Here is an 18,788-nt window from a genome sequence, read left to right as displayed (position 1 = left end):
TATATGCCGTGGGAGATGCCGAAACCTTTAATAAAGGTACTATTTGCCGTACGGTCAGAAGTGTGTGTTTGGCACTGAAGTCCTTGGCACACATCTTCATCACCTTCCCTGGCCACAGAAGAATGTGTTACATCAAGGAGGATTTCCACAAGATTGCAGGTAACATGAATTATAGATTACAAAAACAGTCACCAAATACTCAGACTATTTTGTGTTACAGGTTTCCCTAATGTCATTGGTGCGCTGGACTGCACACATATCCGTATTAAACGCCCCTCAGGGGCCCATGAGGGAGATTATGTCAATCGAAAATCCTTCCACAGTATCAATGTTCAGGTAAAAATTATGTAATTACTGTCAACTAGCCAAATATTCTGTGCATTAAATGTGTAATGAATAGGCAACATTGCATCGTTTCAGATGATCTGTGATGCTTCCTGCATGATCACCAATGTGGAGGCAAAGTGGCCTGGGTCTGTCCATGACTCCCGAGTTTTCAGGTCCAGTACCATTTCCCAGCGACTGTCACAAGGTATGCCACACACATTTCACTGAAACAGTTGCGTCAAAGGTTTAACTTATGTGTAGTTGTAATGATTACATTTTGTATTCTCAGGTGAATTCTCTGGTGTTCTTCTGGGAGATAAGGGTTATGCCTGTGAGACATACCTTCTCACTCCACTAGCAGACCCTCAGACAGCAGCACAGCAAGGGTACAATCTTGCCCATGCAAGAACAAGGGGCCGAATTGAAATGGCATTTGGCCTTCTAAAGTCACGTTTTCAGTGTCTCCACCACCTGAGGGTCACCCCAGACAGGGCATGTGACATCACTGTAGCTTGCACTGTCCTACATAATGTTGCCTGTCTGAGGAGAGAAAGGGGTCCTGCACTGGCACCGGAGATTGAGTGGGACAACGCAGCAATCTTCCCAGATAACATAAATGGCAGGCTAGTCAGAGACCAATATATTAATTATTTTACATAAAAAACTTTATTTTCTTGTCCTTCTCAAGCAAGCTGGGGAGAGAGAGAGACAAAATAAATACATTGTTTTACCGATATGCAAAAGTGTGGATTGAAGTCATTTACTTCTTTTTCTAGTTTCTTTATCTCCAGATCCAGTTTCCTCAGTTTTTTGTTCTTGATTTGTACATCAAGGTCCAGATCCTGGAGACGCCTCTTATTTACAGCAATCTTTGCATCTGCCAGCTCGATTTGCTTTTTTAGATGCTGCGTGTATAGACATCTGACAGTTTGTGAAGTCTGTAAACCATTCATTGATTAGCACAGCAGGAATTGTGCATGATTTAGATTCCCTTTAGCCCATACGTACTATGTTGCCAGGCTGGCTGTCAAGCTGTACTGCGTCTGGATCCTGTTACAAATATATATTATGAGTGCTATATAACTGACTTCTCATCCATTAGGGGCTAAATATGCATTTCCATACGATTTACATGATACCTCAGGCCTTCTGGAATCCAGTGACACAGTCTCCTCATCATCCCATATGGCAGAAGTTCCTTCCCCCTGCCATATTGAATAGACTTTTTATTGACAGGATGTGCCAAGCCATGTGCTTTTAACGAATAATACTCACTGGATCTTCGCCTGGTGGCAGGAGTGTAACTGTGTCCCCGGACACTGCAAGGCAAAACAAGGTCAGACGGGCACATATGCCCGTATAAATGGGTAATTGTGTTTGATATGTAGTACTGGAAAATGTACCATGGATAAGGAGGGCAGTTTCTGCAGGTGGAACACAGTCTGTAGCTGTCCCACCCTCAATCCCTTCCATCACTGGCCTTCCCTGATTTAAATTCAGCGCCAATTCCTCAGCTGGGGTGAAGCCTGGAGCTGGTGGCCCTCCCCCAGTGCCAGACAAATGAGCCTTCTTCTTAACTGCTAAAATCAGTTTAGATAAAATATGTGAGCAGGCATAGTGTAAGTAATTTCTACATACCATTTGCAAACTGTTAAGGCACTTACCAGACTGCAAAATGTTTTTATATTTAATCTTGACTTGTTGCCACGATCTTTTCTGTCCAGTCATGTTTGTTCTGTATGAACATTGATTGAAGAAAGATATTTAGAATTAGACAAATCTTATAGAGATTTGTGCATATGGTTGTGAAACATATTCTCGCATGGTGTAAGGGTTTGAAATTAGGCCTAGTCTTTAGGGTAAATTTCCCGAGGAACATTAATTCCCTGCTCACTTTTGAGGGAAAGTAGGCTTAATAATAATACATTTTATTTATAGAGTGCTTTGCATGGTAGGCTACTCAAAGAGACGTTTCAGTAAAACAAGCACATAAACACAGATAGGCCTACAGCAATAAAACCAACACATAAAACAAGCATGTTAAAAACAATTAAAACAGAGTGTACAACTTTCCTAGTAAGTACATATTTTTAAATAGGCTACTTACGCATTCAGTCGGTCAGCGATTGTCTGCCAGGCTTGTTCTCGCTGTTTAATAACGGCTACCGTATTCCCCTTTTTGCAAATAATATGCTTCAACTCCTCATACATTTCCATAATTAATTTCTGCTCAGTGGGTGAAAAATATGCTGCACGCGTCTTCTCCATTTCTGCATCAGTGAATTTGTGATCGATACCATGGTCTATTTCAGAAATCCGTGAAGGTGCACTTATCCCAACTATGTACACCTGGATTGACATAGCGCCACCTTCTCATCCTGGCTTGGCAAACGTGCAACCGATTCAGCCGCGATGAGTGGATCACACTAAGTCAAGCTGCGCTTTTTCAGTTATCCTGGATATCTTTATTCTACTTGTGTGCAATAGCCCCCAGATCGAGGCGAAGAGAATGTATGGGTTTTGCCCGTTTCATGTTTACCGTGCGTGGGCCAGACAGTGGCAGCTTTATATCTGGAAAGTGTCCATAACCAAAGCTATACCTTGTCGCACCACATGGATCCTCTGCAGTCTTCAGAATCCAATGGTATTGACATATATATGACAACCGTGCAGTATGTTGAAGGTTTGCCGCGATACCGTTAAGATGTCACTTTCATGTGAAAAATAAAAATCCTCACACGTGATTCTTTTTTGTTTGCTTCCTTTAATTACATTTTTAACAACCAATGTTGGAAGATAACATATTTTTGAACATGTCAACCTGGATGTTATGCATCAGTTTTGTACCCCCTTGACCTACAATAGACAATATTTGGGCTGTGCTTTCTGAAACAGAATATTAAAAGACTACAATATACACCTTGAATTATGGTGTAACTGCATTAATAATGACAAAAAAGGAGTTACCAGGTCTTGGTGGTGAACACATTAGCAGATTTAAAAGTTGAAAACCCAAGCTATATGTTGGGCTAACATAACATAAAATGTTTTTGAAGTTGGGTCACATTCACCTTATTACGCCAGGCCAAACCCACTCTCAACAGACTGAAGACATACTATAGATAAATGGGCCCCATTCGTCATATGGGTTGAAGTTAATCAATTGTCCCTTTAACCCGTTAACATTAGCGAGCTGATTGAGAACAGCAAATATTGGTTTGTCAACGCCTGATCAGCATCCAAATCATGTGGTTAATTTCAACCAGGCTAAACTTATCAGGGAAATTGCATGTGCACGTCCTACTTCAAAAGGCCGATCACCAAAACCGGGATTTTCTAACGGTATGATGGAAAAGGTAAAAGAGAGAGCGGTGATATTCTCACCATCCGAGCAAACTATTCAAATGAGTCTCTACAAAGACAATAAGCATATTATCATGGCTAGGTCAAATACCGCTGCCAGAGCAAGACAGACAACTTGTCAAAAAATTGCCGATAAGCTAAATGCGTAAGTGTTAGGAAAATGTATAAGGTCATCTTAAGTGCCACCTTAAGTTTTTTCCCCCTCCAACGTGTGTTCACTGTGCACAGCTACTGATGGTGAAAAACAGAGACTTTCTTTCATCTTTGGTTTTGTGCTTCACGGAGACATGGCTGTGCGATTTGATCCCGGACGCCGCTTTACAACTGGCAGGCTTTCAACTCATGAGAGCTGATCGGGACATTGCACTGTCTGGCAAAACCAGGCGGTGGTATTTGTTTCTACATCAACAGTGGCTGGTGTGGAGATGTGACAGTGATTCTGCAACATTGTTCTCCGGATCTGGAATCATTTTTTTATAATCTGTAAACCTTTTTACTTGCCACGAGAATTTAAGTCGCTCGTTTTGGTCGGAGTTTACATGGCGCCGGGTCCACAGGTTAAAGAGGCCCAACGCACGCTCGCCGACCAGATTCTGAGTGTAGAGCGAGCAAACCCGGATTCCCTTGTTATTGTACTCGGCGTCAGTTCTCCGTTAACGACTCTGCTTCTGTCTGGAGGGGGCTCAGGCAGATCACCAACTTCAAGCCCAGAGCCCCCCACTCCACTAACGACTCCTGCCTGGCCAAAGACCTGAACAAGTTCTACTGCAGATTTGAAAGACAATTGGACAGTCCTGAACTACCCCTTCCCATCCATGAGGCCTCCCCCCTCTCCCCCTCTACTGTGACGACTCTCTCCATTCAGGAGGGTGAAGTTAACAGACTTTAAGAGGCAGAACCCCCGCAAAGCAGCTGGGCCGGACTCTGTTTCTCCTGCCACCCTCAAGCACTGCGCTGACCAGCTGTCTCCGGTGTTTACAAACATCTTTAACACCTCCCTGGAGACATGCCATGTGCCAGCCTGTCTCAAGTCCTCCACCATCATCCCTGTGCCCAAAAAGCCACAGCCAACAGGACTTACTGACTACACCCCCGTCACCCTGACCTCTGTGGTAATGAAGTATTTTGAGCGCCTTGTGCTGGCAGACCTCAAATCCATCACAGACCCCTTCCTGGACCCACTGCAGTTTGCCTACAGGTTGGTGGATGATGCCATTAACATGGCCCTCCACTTCACCCTACAGCATGTGGACTCCCCAGCATCCTATGCCAGGATCCTGTTTGTGGACTTCAGCTCTGCCTTCAACACCATCATCCCAGCCCTGCTACAGGACAAGCTCTCCCAGCTGAACGTGCCTGACTCCATCTGTAGGTGGATCACAGACTTCCTGTTTGACAGGAAAGCTGGGAACACAAGTCTCTGACTCCCGGTCCATCAGCACCGGATCTCCTCAGGGCTGCGTCCTTTCTCCTCTGCTCTTCTCCCTGTACACCAACAGCTGCACCTCCAGTCATCCGTCTGTCAAACTCTTGAAGTTTGCGAACGACACCACCCTCATTGGGCTCATCTCTGACGGGGACGAGTCTGACTACAGGTGGGAAGCTGACAACCTGGTGTAGCCAGAACAACTTAGAGCTCAATGCTCTTAAGACAGTGGAGATGGTTGTGAACTTCAGGAAGAACACAGCCCCACTCACCCCCATCACCCTGAGTGACTCCCCAGTCAGCACTGTGGAGTCCTTCCGCTTCCTGGGCACCATCCTCTCCCAGGACCTCAAGTGGGAACTGAACATCAGCTCCCTCACCAAAAAAGCACAACAGAGGATGTAATTCCTACGGCAGCTGAAGAAATTCAACCTGCCAAAGACAATGATGGTGCACTTCTACACAGGCATCATTGAGTCCATCCTCACTTCTTCTGTCACGCTGCTGCCACTGCCAAGGACAAGAGCAGACTGCAGTGTATCATCCACACTGCTGAGAAGGTGATCGGCTGCAATCTGCCTTCCCTCGAGGATCAGTACACCTCGAGGTCCCTGATGCGAGCGAGGAAGATTGTGGCCGACCCCTCCCACCCTTGACACTCCCTGTTTCAGCTACTCCCCTCCGGCAGAAGGCTTAGGTCCATCAAGACCAACACCTCACACCACAAGAACAGTTTCTTCCCATCCGCAGTTTGCCACTTTAATAAGGCCAAGGACTCACACTGACTTTAAATCACAAGCTGCACAATGACACCCTGCACATTGCCATTTGCACTATTGTATCGTTCTCTTGCACTGTTTTTTTTAGGTTAGATTGTAAATTATGGCTACTTATATTTTATATTTTATTCCCGTTAGTATTAGCTAGACCCCCCTTAGTATTAACTAGACTTTGCTCCTTTTGTATAGTTAGTCCATATATTTAAGTTTCAATATTCCTATATGTTTAATGTATGCACCTCCCTGCCAAAGTAAATTCCTTGTTTGTGCAAACATTCATGGCGAATAAAATCCCTTCTCATTCTCATTACCCCAATCAATCAGATCACATTTATTGAAATGTGCCTGCTGGCATTAGGCTTTGGAAATTAATCATGAAATGAAATCTTGCTAGCGAAAATAATGATCTCAACTAACAAGTAGATAAAAACAAGGCCAGAGAGTATCTAATTGATACAAATTCATAGACACTTATGAGAATCGTTATATTGTGTAATATGTGTATATCATGTAGGCCTATGTGTAATTAGGGTGTGCTTGCCTTCGGCGAGCACAAACCATTGTTATCTCACATAAATATTAATTATTATTGTTTATTTTCGTGCCCCTAAGGCTCAGTCAATATTTGGACTACATAGACAAAGTCGATGTCAAAAGGTTCGTCTTGGTCGCGATTGCGTTGGTTCTATTGGGATTTATGTTCCGTTGCACAGTTTAGGTTTTAATTAAGTTTTTCTGGCAAAAGTGAAGCTAACTTGCTAGCCACAGTCACTGATGCTACTGACGTCACAAAATATCGCGTGACTACCTCTAGCAGAACATTAGTTTAGCAGCTCGTTTCTGGGAGATAGCTAGGCTAACTGCTTTACTGCAAGGGAGTTGCAGAAACGCCACAAGCAAATAGGCCAGGGTGATAACTATTTACTCATTTTACTTTGTAATATGAAACACAATTGTGAAGTGTAATGTACAATATAAGCTGATATAAGGAAGTAGTTACATCTACTTTCGGAAACAGTAGTCTATTTCACTGAAGCATTAGCATCATGATATTAGCCTCTGTTGCCCGGTCAACACATACTACAGCGGTCTATGATGCATCTGTTTTCAATCGTTAAAATAAACATTCCTCACAATTACATTTTTGTTGTAGGATTTATTATGACATTAGATTACAAGTAAACGATTTGTTGGTGAAATTATCATTACCTGTGGTATCAAACCAGTGTAGCTCACTGCAACGCTGTAGCTACTGTAGCATAGTCTAGTAGCTAAAAAAAACATCTCCACAGCTGTTTACAGTAGCCTACGTAGGAAGTCAAACGGCGGCACATGTTCGGCACTACCCTCACTTAAATCAAAAGTCTTTCAATAGGTGAAACTATCTGACTAGTGACTACTAACCTGAACTCCATTGCCACAGCCTAAACTTCAATCGGTTCATGAACATAATTCATTTCAGCCTAGACCGTACAACGGAAGTAACGTTAAATCGAATTCAACCAACGCAATCGCTACCAAGACAGTCTAGAAGTAGTTGTAGCCTACTATTTACCGGGGCAGCTTCTCCACACAGCAGGGCTATATCACATTTTGCCTTGTTACTGACAATGATCGCTATGCTTTAAAATCTATGTAATCTTTATAAATAATAAGTAGGCTATGCATTTTTATATATAATATATCAGTTGTAAAATGTAATGTGCAAGCACACCCTACAATTTCCCCAGAAATGGTACCCTCTCTAGTTCCTCTTTGATTTCATTGACTGGAACATGGCAAGGGAATATGATTAATTGATTCATCAGCTGGTTACAGCAACGCATGCTGCGGTTTTGCCAATGTTTTCTGCATCGCCTACACTGTATAAAAATGTACCTGACGCAATAAAACTCAAGGCTATGCAGAGAGTCTGAAGCACAGTTTAAGTTTCAAGTAGCTTAATTGTCAATTTCTTCACATGTCAAGACATAAAAATGAATCGATATGACGTTTCCCACTCTCCCACAGTGAAACAAACATTTTACATTTAGTCATTTAGCAGACGCTCTTATCCAGAGCGACTTACAGTAAGTACAGGGACATTCCCCCCGAGGCAAGTAGGGTGAAGTGCCTTGCTTAAGGACACACCGTCATTTGGCACGGCTGGGAATCGATCCGGCACTTGCTCTTATATGCGCCACATTCATATTCAAAGTAGGCCTAATCCGAAATTGGACTTAGTTGCTTTCTCCCGACTTTTGCCGCCATTATTGAAGGCGAGGGGCGTGTACTGAAATATATTTAGGCTATGTATGAAATAAACTGACATCTATGACAAGGACGTGATAGCTTCTCACCCCTTATTCGCTAACATTACATTGATACTAGGCCATTGCACGTTGAGTCGGAAATTTTCGTAGAAAATCAAACCCAATCCGAACTTATTTTTGACGGACGAAAGTTTCGGAGGCAGTGTGTAAGCGCGATTGACATAACGTGAGGTCATATTAATTTTTTGACGTGTGGACATTTTGTATACGAATTTCGGCTCAGTGTGCAATGGCCTAAGCCCTTGTCTTGATTTCCCATTATTTCTCTTAGGATTGTTTAATGTCTGTGTGAAGCCGTTTAACATCACACAAATGGTTGTGGTCACTTTGAACCCTAGACTGCTTTTTACTGGTGAGCTGATTTTGAGAAATTAAACTTAAATAGGGGTTATGCGGAGCGCTCAGCGTTCGAACCGGAAAACAGATGTAATTGTTTCCGCTTCTCACTTCCGTACACATCTGCAGCGCTAGGTGATCCAAATAACTTATATTGAAAGGGAAGTTCAAGGATTTGAAAGTTGTATTACTCTCTACATTAGGCTAAGTGTGACAGGAATAAAGTGATGAGTTCATATAATGTTATAATAGCCTAACGTTTGACCGTTTCCCTGGAGGGAGTTAGCACTAACACATTACAACGTTACAGTAGGCTACATAGCTACACAAATAGTGCTAAGTTATGAATTAAATATTTGAATTCAGCAAATTAATATAATATTGTCATATTGTGTCTCTTTCTGTGTAACTATGAGTTGTCCTGTCTGTTGGAATTTTAGAATTTTCTCTCCACAATTTGCGGCGCGCTACGGATGCGTTCCCTGGTGACTGTTAGCAAAAAAAGCATCAGAGTCGCCTCTTGTGCTAACTCTTAGCTACGTTTCGCTCATTACAACAACAATCTTATTTCTGATACAACTTAAGTGTAGGCTATTTGTTTTAATTATAATATCAGAATGTTAAAATATCAGAAACGGCAACATCCGAACAGCAGTTTTTGTTGTGTGCCGAGGTGCTCCGTGTTGGGGATAATTAACTCGGGGGTTAGTTTTCACCAGTTCCCAAAGGATGAGTCAGTCAGGGCGATATGGGTCTGAAACATTAGGCATGATCATTTCGTCATAAGGAGACACACAACTGTCTGCAGTCTGCATTTTATGCCAAGTATAATTGAAGGGGGGCGACGTTGTTTGAAACCCGGGGCGATTCCGGTGTTGTTCAGCTGGAACAACTTCAGCCTGCCGGTCGCTCGGCCAAGCGTGTAGCAGCGAACACAGCGGCAAGATAAGGATGAGGAGCTGATCGATGCCAGCGTGTCTTTGATGTGTCATGATTATGATGTGAGAACCGATCCTTCAGCTCTTGATCTGGCATGCGAGAAAATCGACGCACACCAGCAGGCCATCGTAGAGCTACAGAAGCGACTGCAAGAGTTGTCGTTACGGCAGTCCTTTGGACTAGAAAGGTTCAAGACCTCCGATGAAGACATCAGGTTTTACACAAGGTGGGACAAAAGTTATCAATTTACTGAAGTTCTAAGTCAATTATGTGACACTTCCTTATCGATAGGCTGCCAATTTAAAATCAAGCCAGAAATGACTTGAAGGTTAAAACATTACATCATGTTTTATGAGTGACAAGACAGTCCTAGCCCAAACCTTAAGCAATAGACAATGGATGTTTTCAATAACGACATGACCTACTGTACAAGATTTTTTGGGCACAATTATCTTCAGCACAGTGTGTTTGGTCATACTAGTGGTGAGCAGTGTTGGGGTAGTTACTCAGAAAAAGTAACTTGTTACAATTTACTTCTGAAAATTGTAACTAGATTACTTTACTAGTTACTGCATTTGAAAAGTAACTTCACTACTAGTTACTTTATTTACAATTTTTTTAAGCAAATGTCCAAATTTACCGCAAAGATACATGGACAAACATCATGGCCCTTTCATCACTTTATTTTTCAATAAAGCAATAAGGTACGAGAGGCAGTACTTTATCGTCAATAGTGTTCGGGTTCCAGGTTGTTGTTAGGCCCGACGCGCAGCTATATTTGATTGCAGTTTTTGCATGTTCAACATGGATTACAGGTCAAAAGTTGAATGAACGAGTACTTATGTCCTTTCGATTTCTTACAGGGTAAGTCGTTGTTGCCCAAAACATGCTAGCATTCTGCTAACGAATGCTGATTGGTTAGTGAAGGACTGACTACGACCAGAGATCCCGCTTGATGGTATCCAAAGCAGAACCAGAATCTCAGAGCATTAGCAACATTAGGAACAACATTAGCAAGCCAAAACTCTTTCTAGCAAGTGTATTGACAGGGAGAGCCTAACCTGTCAGCTGTGTTGTCGATGCCTCGAGAGAAAAGTGGAAGTAACCAGAGCTTACCGTCAAGCAGTAGCTCTGGTCGTACGATATGTATGACGTCAATGCCATTTTCAAAGGCTTTTTAGAACTGAAAGGCAACTGAAAAATCTAACACCCAGTGGTGTGTATTTTTTTTTGCCTCCCTTTTCGATTTCAAAATTCAAATTACTAGACAAAAAAATGTATCCTGAGAAAAGTGGATTTTGAGGGGTATAGCTCCATAGACCTCCATTCATTCTGCACTCGACCGTTAGCGCCCTCATTTGGAACTTGAGTTGAACAGCAACCAGTTCAGAACCCGGAAGTTTCCCTCGAGTGGGAGTTCTCCCTTTATTAGACATTCTCTGGATGAACCTCCTGTCTCCCCGTCTCATCCATTTTCCCGCTTCCCTCCTTATACGCCAACCTAGTATCATGTGATACTGGATTGTCAATAGGTGTGTTCGACTTCATGCAGCGCAGGCGTCGTCTGCAGCCGCCTGCAGCCCGGCTGACTTGAAGCAGCCAATGGCATTCTCAGATTCAAGGCAGCCGGATGCAGCCAGCTGCGGCGCTGCATGAAGTCAGCCAATGTCGAACGCGCCTAATGTCTACGCACCAGCAGCTACGTCACTCAAATCGGTCTCTGTGGCAACGGTGATAGTAGACTGCACTGAACTGAAATGTCAAACCCCTTCCTCACTGCTTTTGCAGAGTGAGATGTACTCCCAGTACAAATCTTACACCACAGTAAAGGGAATGATTGGTGTGTCCCCACGCGGTGCTGTCACCTTTGTGTCAGCCCTGTACTCGGGTTCTGCTAGTGATGGTTGACAAAGGCTTTAAAGTTGATGATTTAGTACCGGGTAAAGTACACAGAACACCTTTTCTGGGAAAGAACTCTCAGCTGTCTCGTGAAGAGGTTTTAGCTACTCAGGACATTGCACGGTTGAGAATACACGTGGAGAGAGTGATAAGGCGCATTAAAGAGAATAAGTTGTTGGATTCCATCATCCGTCTGACTATAGCTGGTAGCATCAACCAGCTTTTTGCAGTTGCCTGCCTTCTATCGAATTACCAGAACAAGCCACTGGTTAAGGCTTGGGCCAAATAGATGATCTAAGCTGCCTATTGTAAACCAAACCATTGTAGCTATTGTAAATACATTTGTACATGAAGCACAGTTGACCAATGTTTGTAGAAAATGTTTTTATTCTGTCAAATAAATGTTGTGCCCAGTACCTAATGTCTGTTCAAAGTCAGGTACTTGGGCATATAAATATTGAAAAAGTAACTGTCTCCCTTCTTTCTAATAACTTTTGTGACCTTGGGGTCAACGACTATACGTTGGACTAGCCTTCTGGTCTATGTCTTCTTGGGCACAAATGACAAAGTCACACCATGCCATTCCTGTCAGCATAAGTTGCCCCTGCACCTGCCAGTAGTACAGGTGGCTTTCTTTTAACTGCAGTGTTCCTTCTTGCATGTTTAGATACTTGCAGTCAATGTAGCTGGTAACGTTGGGGCACTAGATCTCAACTAGGCCAAAAGGTTACTGCGCAAGAGGGTCAAATACTAGGCCATCTGGTGAGGTGCCAAGCCATGGGGCGTCAGGGTGAACAATTAGGCCACAGGGCATGTAGTTCACATTCCTTAATTTGCAGTATTCTTGTGCTGCCGTAAACTCCATATCTGCACCTGTTTGAGTAAAATATGTTTCTAAATTTGAGTTGAATAGTCGCAATACAATGATCATAGTGCAAAGTATTGTTATTAGTAAATGAATGTCATAGTTGTGTATGTGTGCACCTCTTTTCATCTCGGCTGTCTGTCTCGTTCCTTCGAGGATGCGTTCAGCCAAAGACTGTGCTGGGCCATCTCCCCTGACAAAGCACACCTCTCTGAAGCGAGAGGAGGTTATTCGGGGCCTGGCAGCTGATGCCACTCTGAATTTCCAGCCTGCTCTCTGGTTGCCACCTCAATCTTTTTTGCCTTTTCAAATGTGACATTTAAACTTTTCAGGTGGAAGTGTTGTTCCTCAGTTAGCTCATGCGCCCAGGCTGTCGGGGCAAGCCGGTAGTCATCTATGGGAAGCTGTGGGAAAGGTGGAGCATCCATATGGATATTTATTACCTTAGTAGGTAGTATGGGCTGCTGGTAAGAAAGCAAGCTTCCCTTTTGGGCTAAGCCAAGCGATGTCTCCACCAGTGTTTTCTCATCACTGATGGCCATTGTTGCTATGAGGAGCCTTTCTTCGATCTCAAAGTCTTTGTAAGGGTCCTCAATACATAGCAGCCCGATATCACATTGGTTCTCATTCACACCCTTGTAGAGTGTACTTCTGTGAGACAAAGTGTATAGTTAATATCCTATTGTGACAAGGTTACAATTATAAAAGTAAAATAAGTGGTATGCATGGTCTGCTGGCTTCAATAACTGCAATATGTGGTAAAAGAGAGAGTTCATTTACAAAGCTTAAGTCCATAAAGTCAGTCTAGTGTCATTGAGTCGTTTGCACTGAATACAGTCCTCATTTGAGATGAGGATGGCCTGAGATAGGAACCATTTTTCATTCACTGGTTTTTAGAAAAGTTTCTACCCTCATGGCATCCAAATACAGGGAAACCATGTCAATATGAAATGCAATGCTGTAAGCGTTCATTCAAATTGTTATTCAAAATAATACAAACTGAATTGCGGATTGCATTGTTATTTGCACATTGAATTGCCATTTGCAACTTCTTTCCATTTGCATTGTCACTTTGCGCATTGAATTCCTATTTGTACAAATGCATTGCCATTGTCACCACACAAAAACATACTACCTGGGTAGATGCACTTTGGTTTATTATCTTGGGGTTATTTCATCAGAGCTCTGAAGTCATTGTATACAACTTATGTGAAAGAAGGTTTAAACTAAGAGAAACAAGGTCATACTGTTTGATATTTGAGGTTTAATAAATGCTGGCTATATAATCTGAGTAAACTATTCTATATTTATTCTTCTCTCCTTTTTGAAAAGTTCCTTAGAAAGGCAGCACTTCACTTAACCTTATAATAAGTGCCCCTTACACTTTGCCACAGCTAATGTTTACGTATATGATCTCAGTGACGGCAGTACAGCACCTCACCTGATTCCTCCTTCCATGCGCCTGTAAAGCCTGGGTCTTATTATAATCATGCTGTTTATGGGCCCGGGTTTAGAAAAGCCTGCCTTACACTCCCTTATGAAGTAAAGAAAATAAACAGAGTCTCCACTATATTACGCTGCACCTCAAAATGCTTCTGACCTTAGATCCCAATACTTTCTTTTAGCAATTTACAATTGTTATCGCTGCATACATAGCCTAACTCTTCTTACATACATAAACAGTTGCCTCAACCCTTACTGCAGTTCTGGGCTTTTGCCATTGTTGTTCAGTTTCAGTGCAGGCATGAACAGGGGGGGGCAACCTGGATATTGAGCTCTGAGTAATGAGCTGTCTGAAAGAGCAGCCAGCTTTGCATGAACACTGACTGGAGGTTATGATGACAGGATCTGAATCACGTAGCACTATCTGTGTAGAACACATAGAGACAATTAGACAAACATTGATACTGATGTATCCTTTGAAGTGTTTTTGCTACTATTCAGATACCGCTGAAATAAGAATTGGTCTAGTAAAGTTGCTGGGGTAAGTTTGACAAGGGGTTTCCTACAAGTGTATTACAATACAAATAGGTTGCAATAGAAAGATTTACTGTCAATCAACTTTGCCCCAATTACCTTACAAGTGTCTCAGAACAATGTGTTTACATAGTCATTGTCAAATGAAAGCACATCTTCGTTCTGAGAGACTTGATGAATGCATGCTATGCTGCAGTCATTGAACTGGAACAGACTGCAAAATTGAACAGAATACCCAAACCCATCCCTAAACATTAGCCTACTCTCAAGCTGTGTGGTTTTTCCACTCTTCTGCATGGACCTATGACAGGCTGCTCTGACACTTATAGTACCTGTCAACCTGTCTTTGTTTGAAACTGGTGGACAAGAAGATACAACATTCATCCATTCAGTACTTTTATTTAACATTATTATAACGATGTTTTAGTAATCTGAAACACCTTCCAGAACAGCAGTCTACATTAGACCAACAGTTGACACATTAAACCTACAGTCAGATGGATTACCTAACGGTTGACCAGCATAAACACACAGGACATCGTAGTAATTATACTTTTGGTACTATAACCCCATCGCTAAAATGCAATCTTCGTTTGACTGTTTTAATGCTCTGCGAGCAAAAATTAAAGGCTAAACTACTGATAACATACAAGTCTCGTTAGCTAGCCTAACACTATCGCTATATCCGGTGCCATTTAGCCTGACTTTGTCATACTCGTAATTCTAGTCAGAATATGAGTCTGAAAACTCTCCGTTGGGCTGTGACTACGGGGCGTGTTTCAACCGAACTCGTAAAACAAATGCCTCTTCGCTCAATTGGATACACCTACAACCAATCAGAGCAACATAATATGTTGTTTGTTGAAAACTAATTCAACCCAAGGGCTCTTTCGTAACGTTGTTGATTACGTTACTGTTGATCATCTGTCCATCATCGTACAAAGCCCGCCCTGGCAATTTCATTGGTCCGCCCAGATCTTGGTTTTATGTAGTTGTTCCCAATACGAGACCCTCCAGACCCAATACGAGACCCTCCAGACCCAACTTCCCGACCAAATTTTTTGTGCGGGGCGAAGTTGGTCTGGTAGCCAGGCTGTGTGTGGTGTGCTGTCTTTGTCATGGCACACCACACACTGTCGGAGCAAAACGGCTAAATTTAGGATTTTTTGACCTCATGTTTGTGGTCTATCACAGTTTGAAAATTTTACAAGATTAAAAAAATCGTTTTGTGTGTCCCCAGCATTACTGTTCGAAGTAATCTCAAATAGGACTCTGTGGCTTTCTCCCGACTTTTGCCGGCGTGATACCAGGCGAGGGGCGTGTACTAAAAGTGGTACAGCGGAAGATAGACTGGCTATGTATGAAATAAATTGACACAAGGCGAAAACTAAAGACATTTTCTCTATAATTCTATTTTATTTTAGTTAGTTTTGTATAGACACAATACAGTTTCAGTTAGTTATAGTTTTTTTTTATAAAGGCTTGATTTTATTTTTATTTCAGTTTACGAGAAAAAAAATCACACCTCGTTTTCGTTTTTTCCTTAGTTTTCGTTAACGACGATAACCTTGCTCTGTCGTCACTGTCATATGTTTGTTTTGATTGGGGCCATGTGATGGACTGTAGGACCATCAGAAATTCCAGTGTCCTTCAAGCCCTTTCTGATCTGCTTAATTTGAGCATTTGATCTGCCGAGTACCTGTGAATTTGATTAATGATGTAAAACGCAAACGCACTTAAAACAGGATTACTGATAGCTGAAATTAGTTGATCCTCTACTGCAGTGGTTCTCAACCGTGTCCTCAGGGACCCTGTCCTGCATGTTTTAGATGTTTACCTGCTCCAACACACCTGATTCCAATAAAAGGGTCGTTATCTAGCTCTGTAGAAGCCTGGTAACGAACATGCATTTGAATCAGGTGTGTTGGAACAGGGAAACATCTAAAACATGCAGGACAAGGGGTCCCTGAGGACAGGGTTGAGAACCACTGCTCTACTGGCACCTTTAAAAGGCCTTTGTTACTGTATTAATTAGTTTTACACAGCAGTAATGTGGATCCTTCCTGTTTGTGAAAAAAGCCCCCTGAAATGGTAGCACATACACATTAACATACTCCATAAAACAAAACTGTTGCATAAAATCATAGATAAAAATATGGATACAAAATATAGCTGCAAGCAACCCTGTAGGTTCCTCATCAAAATGGCAAAATATTATTAAAATGTACATTGTAGAAGGTCAAGTGTTGGACAACAAGAGAGCAAAACGACTTCATGTTTGGCCAACAACAATAGGCTGAATGGGGATTTGAACTCATGAGCATAAGGGTACAAGTCAGTCTCTCTGTCCTCTCTGCTACACACTAACTGTTGAGATTTTATGAATAGAAAGGGCAGAGTATTAGCTTTGGTCAGCTATGTGACAGAGGTTAAGTCAAGGTGAAATTACATGAAATTGCGCATGGTATTTCAAAACAATGTGTGGACATTTAGATAAATACACCCCTTTCAGGCATTTTGTATTGCATTTCTTATTACATTTCACCCAATATAAAGACATGTATTCTACACATCTGTAACAAATTTCAAGTCGATTGGATCTCTGGTTCATGAGGAGAAGGGTTTTGAAAGTTGTACCAAATTTGGACAGTACAGCAAAATCTATCATGGCGGACCTTATGGGTTCTTGAGGCTTTTTTGTTCCCCATGAGAAATAAGGCAAGTATACAAATTTTCTGGCATTTTGGAATAATGGGAAGCTGGGGAAATCCCGTAGATTTTTGGTGTGGCTTATAGCGCCACCTATGGGTGTACATGGGCCTTTAGCGGTCTGGGAGTAGTGAGTGACCTGTTGTATCATTGGGCCAAATTTGAAAAAATTGGGTCAAAGACTTTTTAAGCTATTGAGCCATTTAGCGGAGAAGAGGGAAAATAATAAGAATACTAACAAAAACAATAGGTTTCCTCCTACCAAAGGAGGTCTCATTGGTTGGCACCGGGAAATACCCCTCCAGACAAAGGTTGGTTACTCGAAGACTCTCCTTCACTCCATTCTTCCATCAGCAACTTCAACAAATTGACTTTCATATACACACCGGTTTGTGGACATGAAACTTGAATGACGCTGATCTTGTGACCGAAGTTGTTATTGTTTACTCACCAGACCAATGGTTTCCCTGTGGTCTATGCCTGAGCAGTCCTCTAGGCAGAGCTTTGATGTGGACGTTTCCTTTGTGCCATATCTCAAGGCATCCACCACTGCCAGACTAAGCCCTGACAGAGTAGGACCGCCATGAATTGCAGAGTGACCAATCATCCTACCAGCCATAAGGAACAGGTCACTGTCAATGAGGGCTGCGGACAAGGCAGGCACAAGGTGGTCTGTTTGTCCTTCAAACGTTGTAGTCACTGCTGCGATTCCTGAACAATTAGAGATAAATACACAAGTAAATTAAAGTTAATTGAAGACATGACAGGTACACAGCAAAATCAAAAGTGTGGTATTTTCAGTGTTAGGGTTGAGTGTAAAAATATAGTTATTTCAACTCAGGTTTAGTGTTAATCAACTACAAGAGCGTTATTCTTCAAAAATAGTTGGTGTTAATACAAGGAGCCAAATATCATATTCTGCAGGGAGCGTGCCTATGTTCCTACAGCCCTATGTTCCCACATTTCTAAGAGCATTTTCAAAATTAAGGGTTCACCATTCCATAGCTGGCGATTTTAAGGAGCTAGCTAGCTTCCAAACTCTCTTGACCCTAATCCTAAATAAATCTGGGAACATAGTGTCGAAGACATTTAGGATGTAACGTTATATTCTGAAAGTACTGGTGCTAGCATTCCTTGCCAGCAGAGAACCCCCTCCCAACATGACCTATAGATGACACAAGGCTTACATAAACAAACTTACCTAGGATGACCATTATCATACTAGAGGTGCAAAAGGTGTTTAACCTTATCTTTGTTGAGTGAATCATATGGTCAGGCCTAGTGTCAGGGAACTCAAGGACATCTCACCAATAAATGGTCTTACACGACAATTTGTGAACCAGACAAACTTTGTATTGCGATCAGACTTTGTCTCCTTGCTGGCAAGCATTAAACTATTGTACTTTCTTTGAATCCAACGACTCTGTGCTTTACTTGATAAAGAAATTATCCTAACATATTGGTCTTTCGGAGCAGGATCTTGTTATGTTTCCACACTTAAAGGAATAAATCATGCAGGAGAATATTGTTTATGAACTCTTAACTGATACTTTCGTTATAGACGGAATCACTCACAAGCATCACTAAAAACGGTATCAATACACGGCTCTATAGTAAAACGTAGTGCCGCATTACTACACATAAAAAAGTTCCTGTAACAAGTAGTTACTTGAATATAACAACTCCTCCCCTTCTAGCATGTAAGTAAATCATAACAACATTCCTTGTATAGAATACAGAAGCATTTTCTCAAATATCAACAGGTTTCTCACGTAACATTGTTCAACCTTTTTTTTTTTACTACACATCTCATCTTTCCGGCGGGTGTCGGACCCGGTCTGGATAACGTCACTCTT

General features: G+C 42.1%; 1 protein-coding gene across 3 annotated transcripts; it reads right to left on the bottom strand.

Moving 5' to 3' along the window:
* Positions 1 to 891: 891 nt before the first annotated feature.
* On the bottom strand, positions 892 to 2,776 carry LOC146260496 (uncharacterized). Of its 3 annotated transcripts, XM_084671049.1 has the most exons (7): positions 2,435 to 2,776; positions 1,992 to 2,062; positions 1,731 to 1,907; positions 1,603 to 1,646; positions 1,467 to 1,532; positions 1,336 to 1,377; positions 892 to 1,265 (listed from the first exon to the last, which is right to left on the bottom strand). In XM_084671049.1, exons 1-7 carry the CDS (start codon positions 2,686 to 2,688, stop codon positions 1,011 to 1,013), a joined length of 909 nt encoding a protein of 302 aa, XP_084527175.1. In that variant the 5' UTR covers positions 2,689 to 2,776; the 3' UTR covers positions 892 to 1,010. The 3 variants fall into 3 exon arrangements, with proteins under 3 accessions (XP_084527175.1, XP_084527176.1, XP_084527177.1); XM_084671050.1 differs by having other exon boundaries at positions 892 to 1,377; XM_084671051.1 differs by lacking the exon at positions 2,435 to 2,776 and having other exon boundaries at positions 1,992 to 2,165.
* Between the last annotated feature and the right edge of the window lie 16,012 nt (positions 2,777 to 18,788).

This window comes from Hypomesus nipponensis, chromosome 13 (assembly GCF_054491055.1).
Source record: "Hypomesus nipponensis isolate SF chromosome 13, ASM5449105v1, whole genome shotgun sequence".
NCBI lineage: Eukaryota > Metazoa > Chordata > Actinopteri > Osmeriformes > Osmeridae > Hypomesus > Hypomesus nipponensis.
The sequence above is the reverse complement of the archived record's forward strand: the minus strand, read 5'-3'. Positions and strand labels throughout refer to the sequence as shown.

Excerpts from the sequence above, each read along its gene's own strand:
- LOC146260496 (XM_084671049.1), bottom strand. The coding sequence starts at position 2,688 with ATGTCAATCCAGGTGTACATAGTTGGGATAAGTGCACCTTCACGGATT. Across the intron at positions 1,908-1,991 it reads TAAAAACATTTTGCAGTCTG|CAGTTAAGAAGAAGGCTCAT; the intron begins GTAAGTGCCTTA and ends AACTGATTTTAG. Across the intron at positions 1,378-1,466 it reads TGGATTCCAGAAGGCCTGAG|GATCCAGACGCAGTACAGCT; the intron begins GTATCATGTAAA and ends TATTTGTAACAG.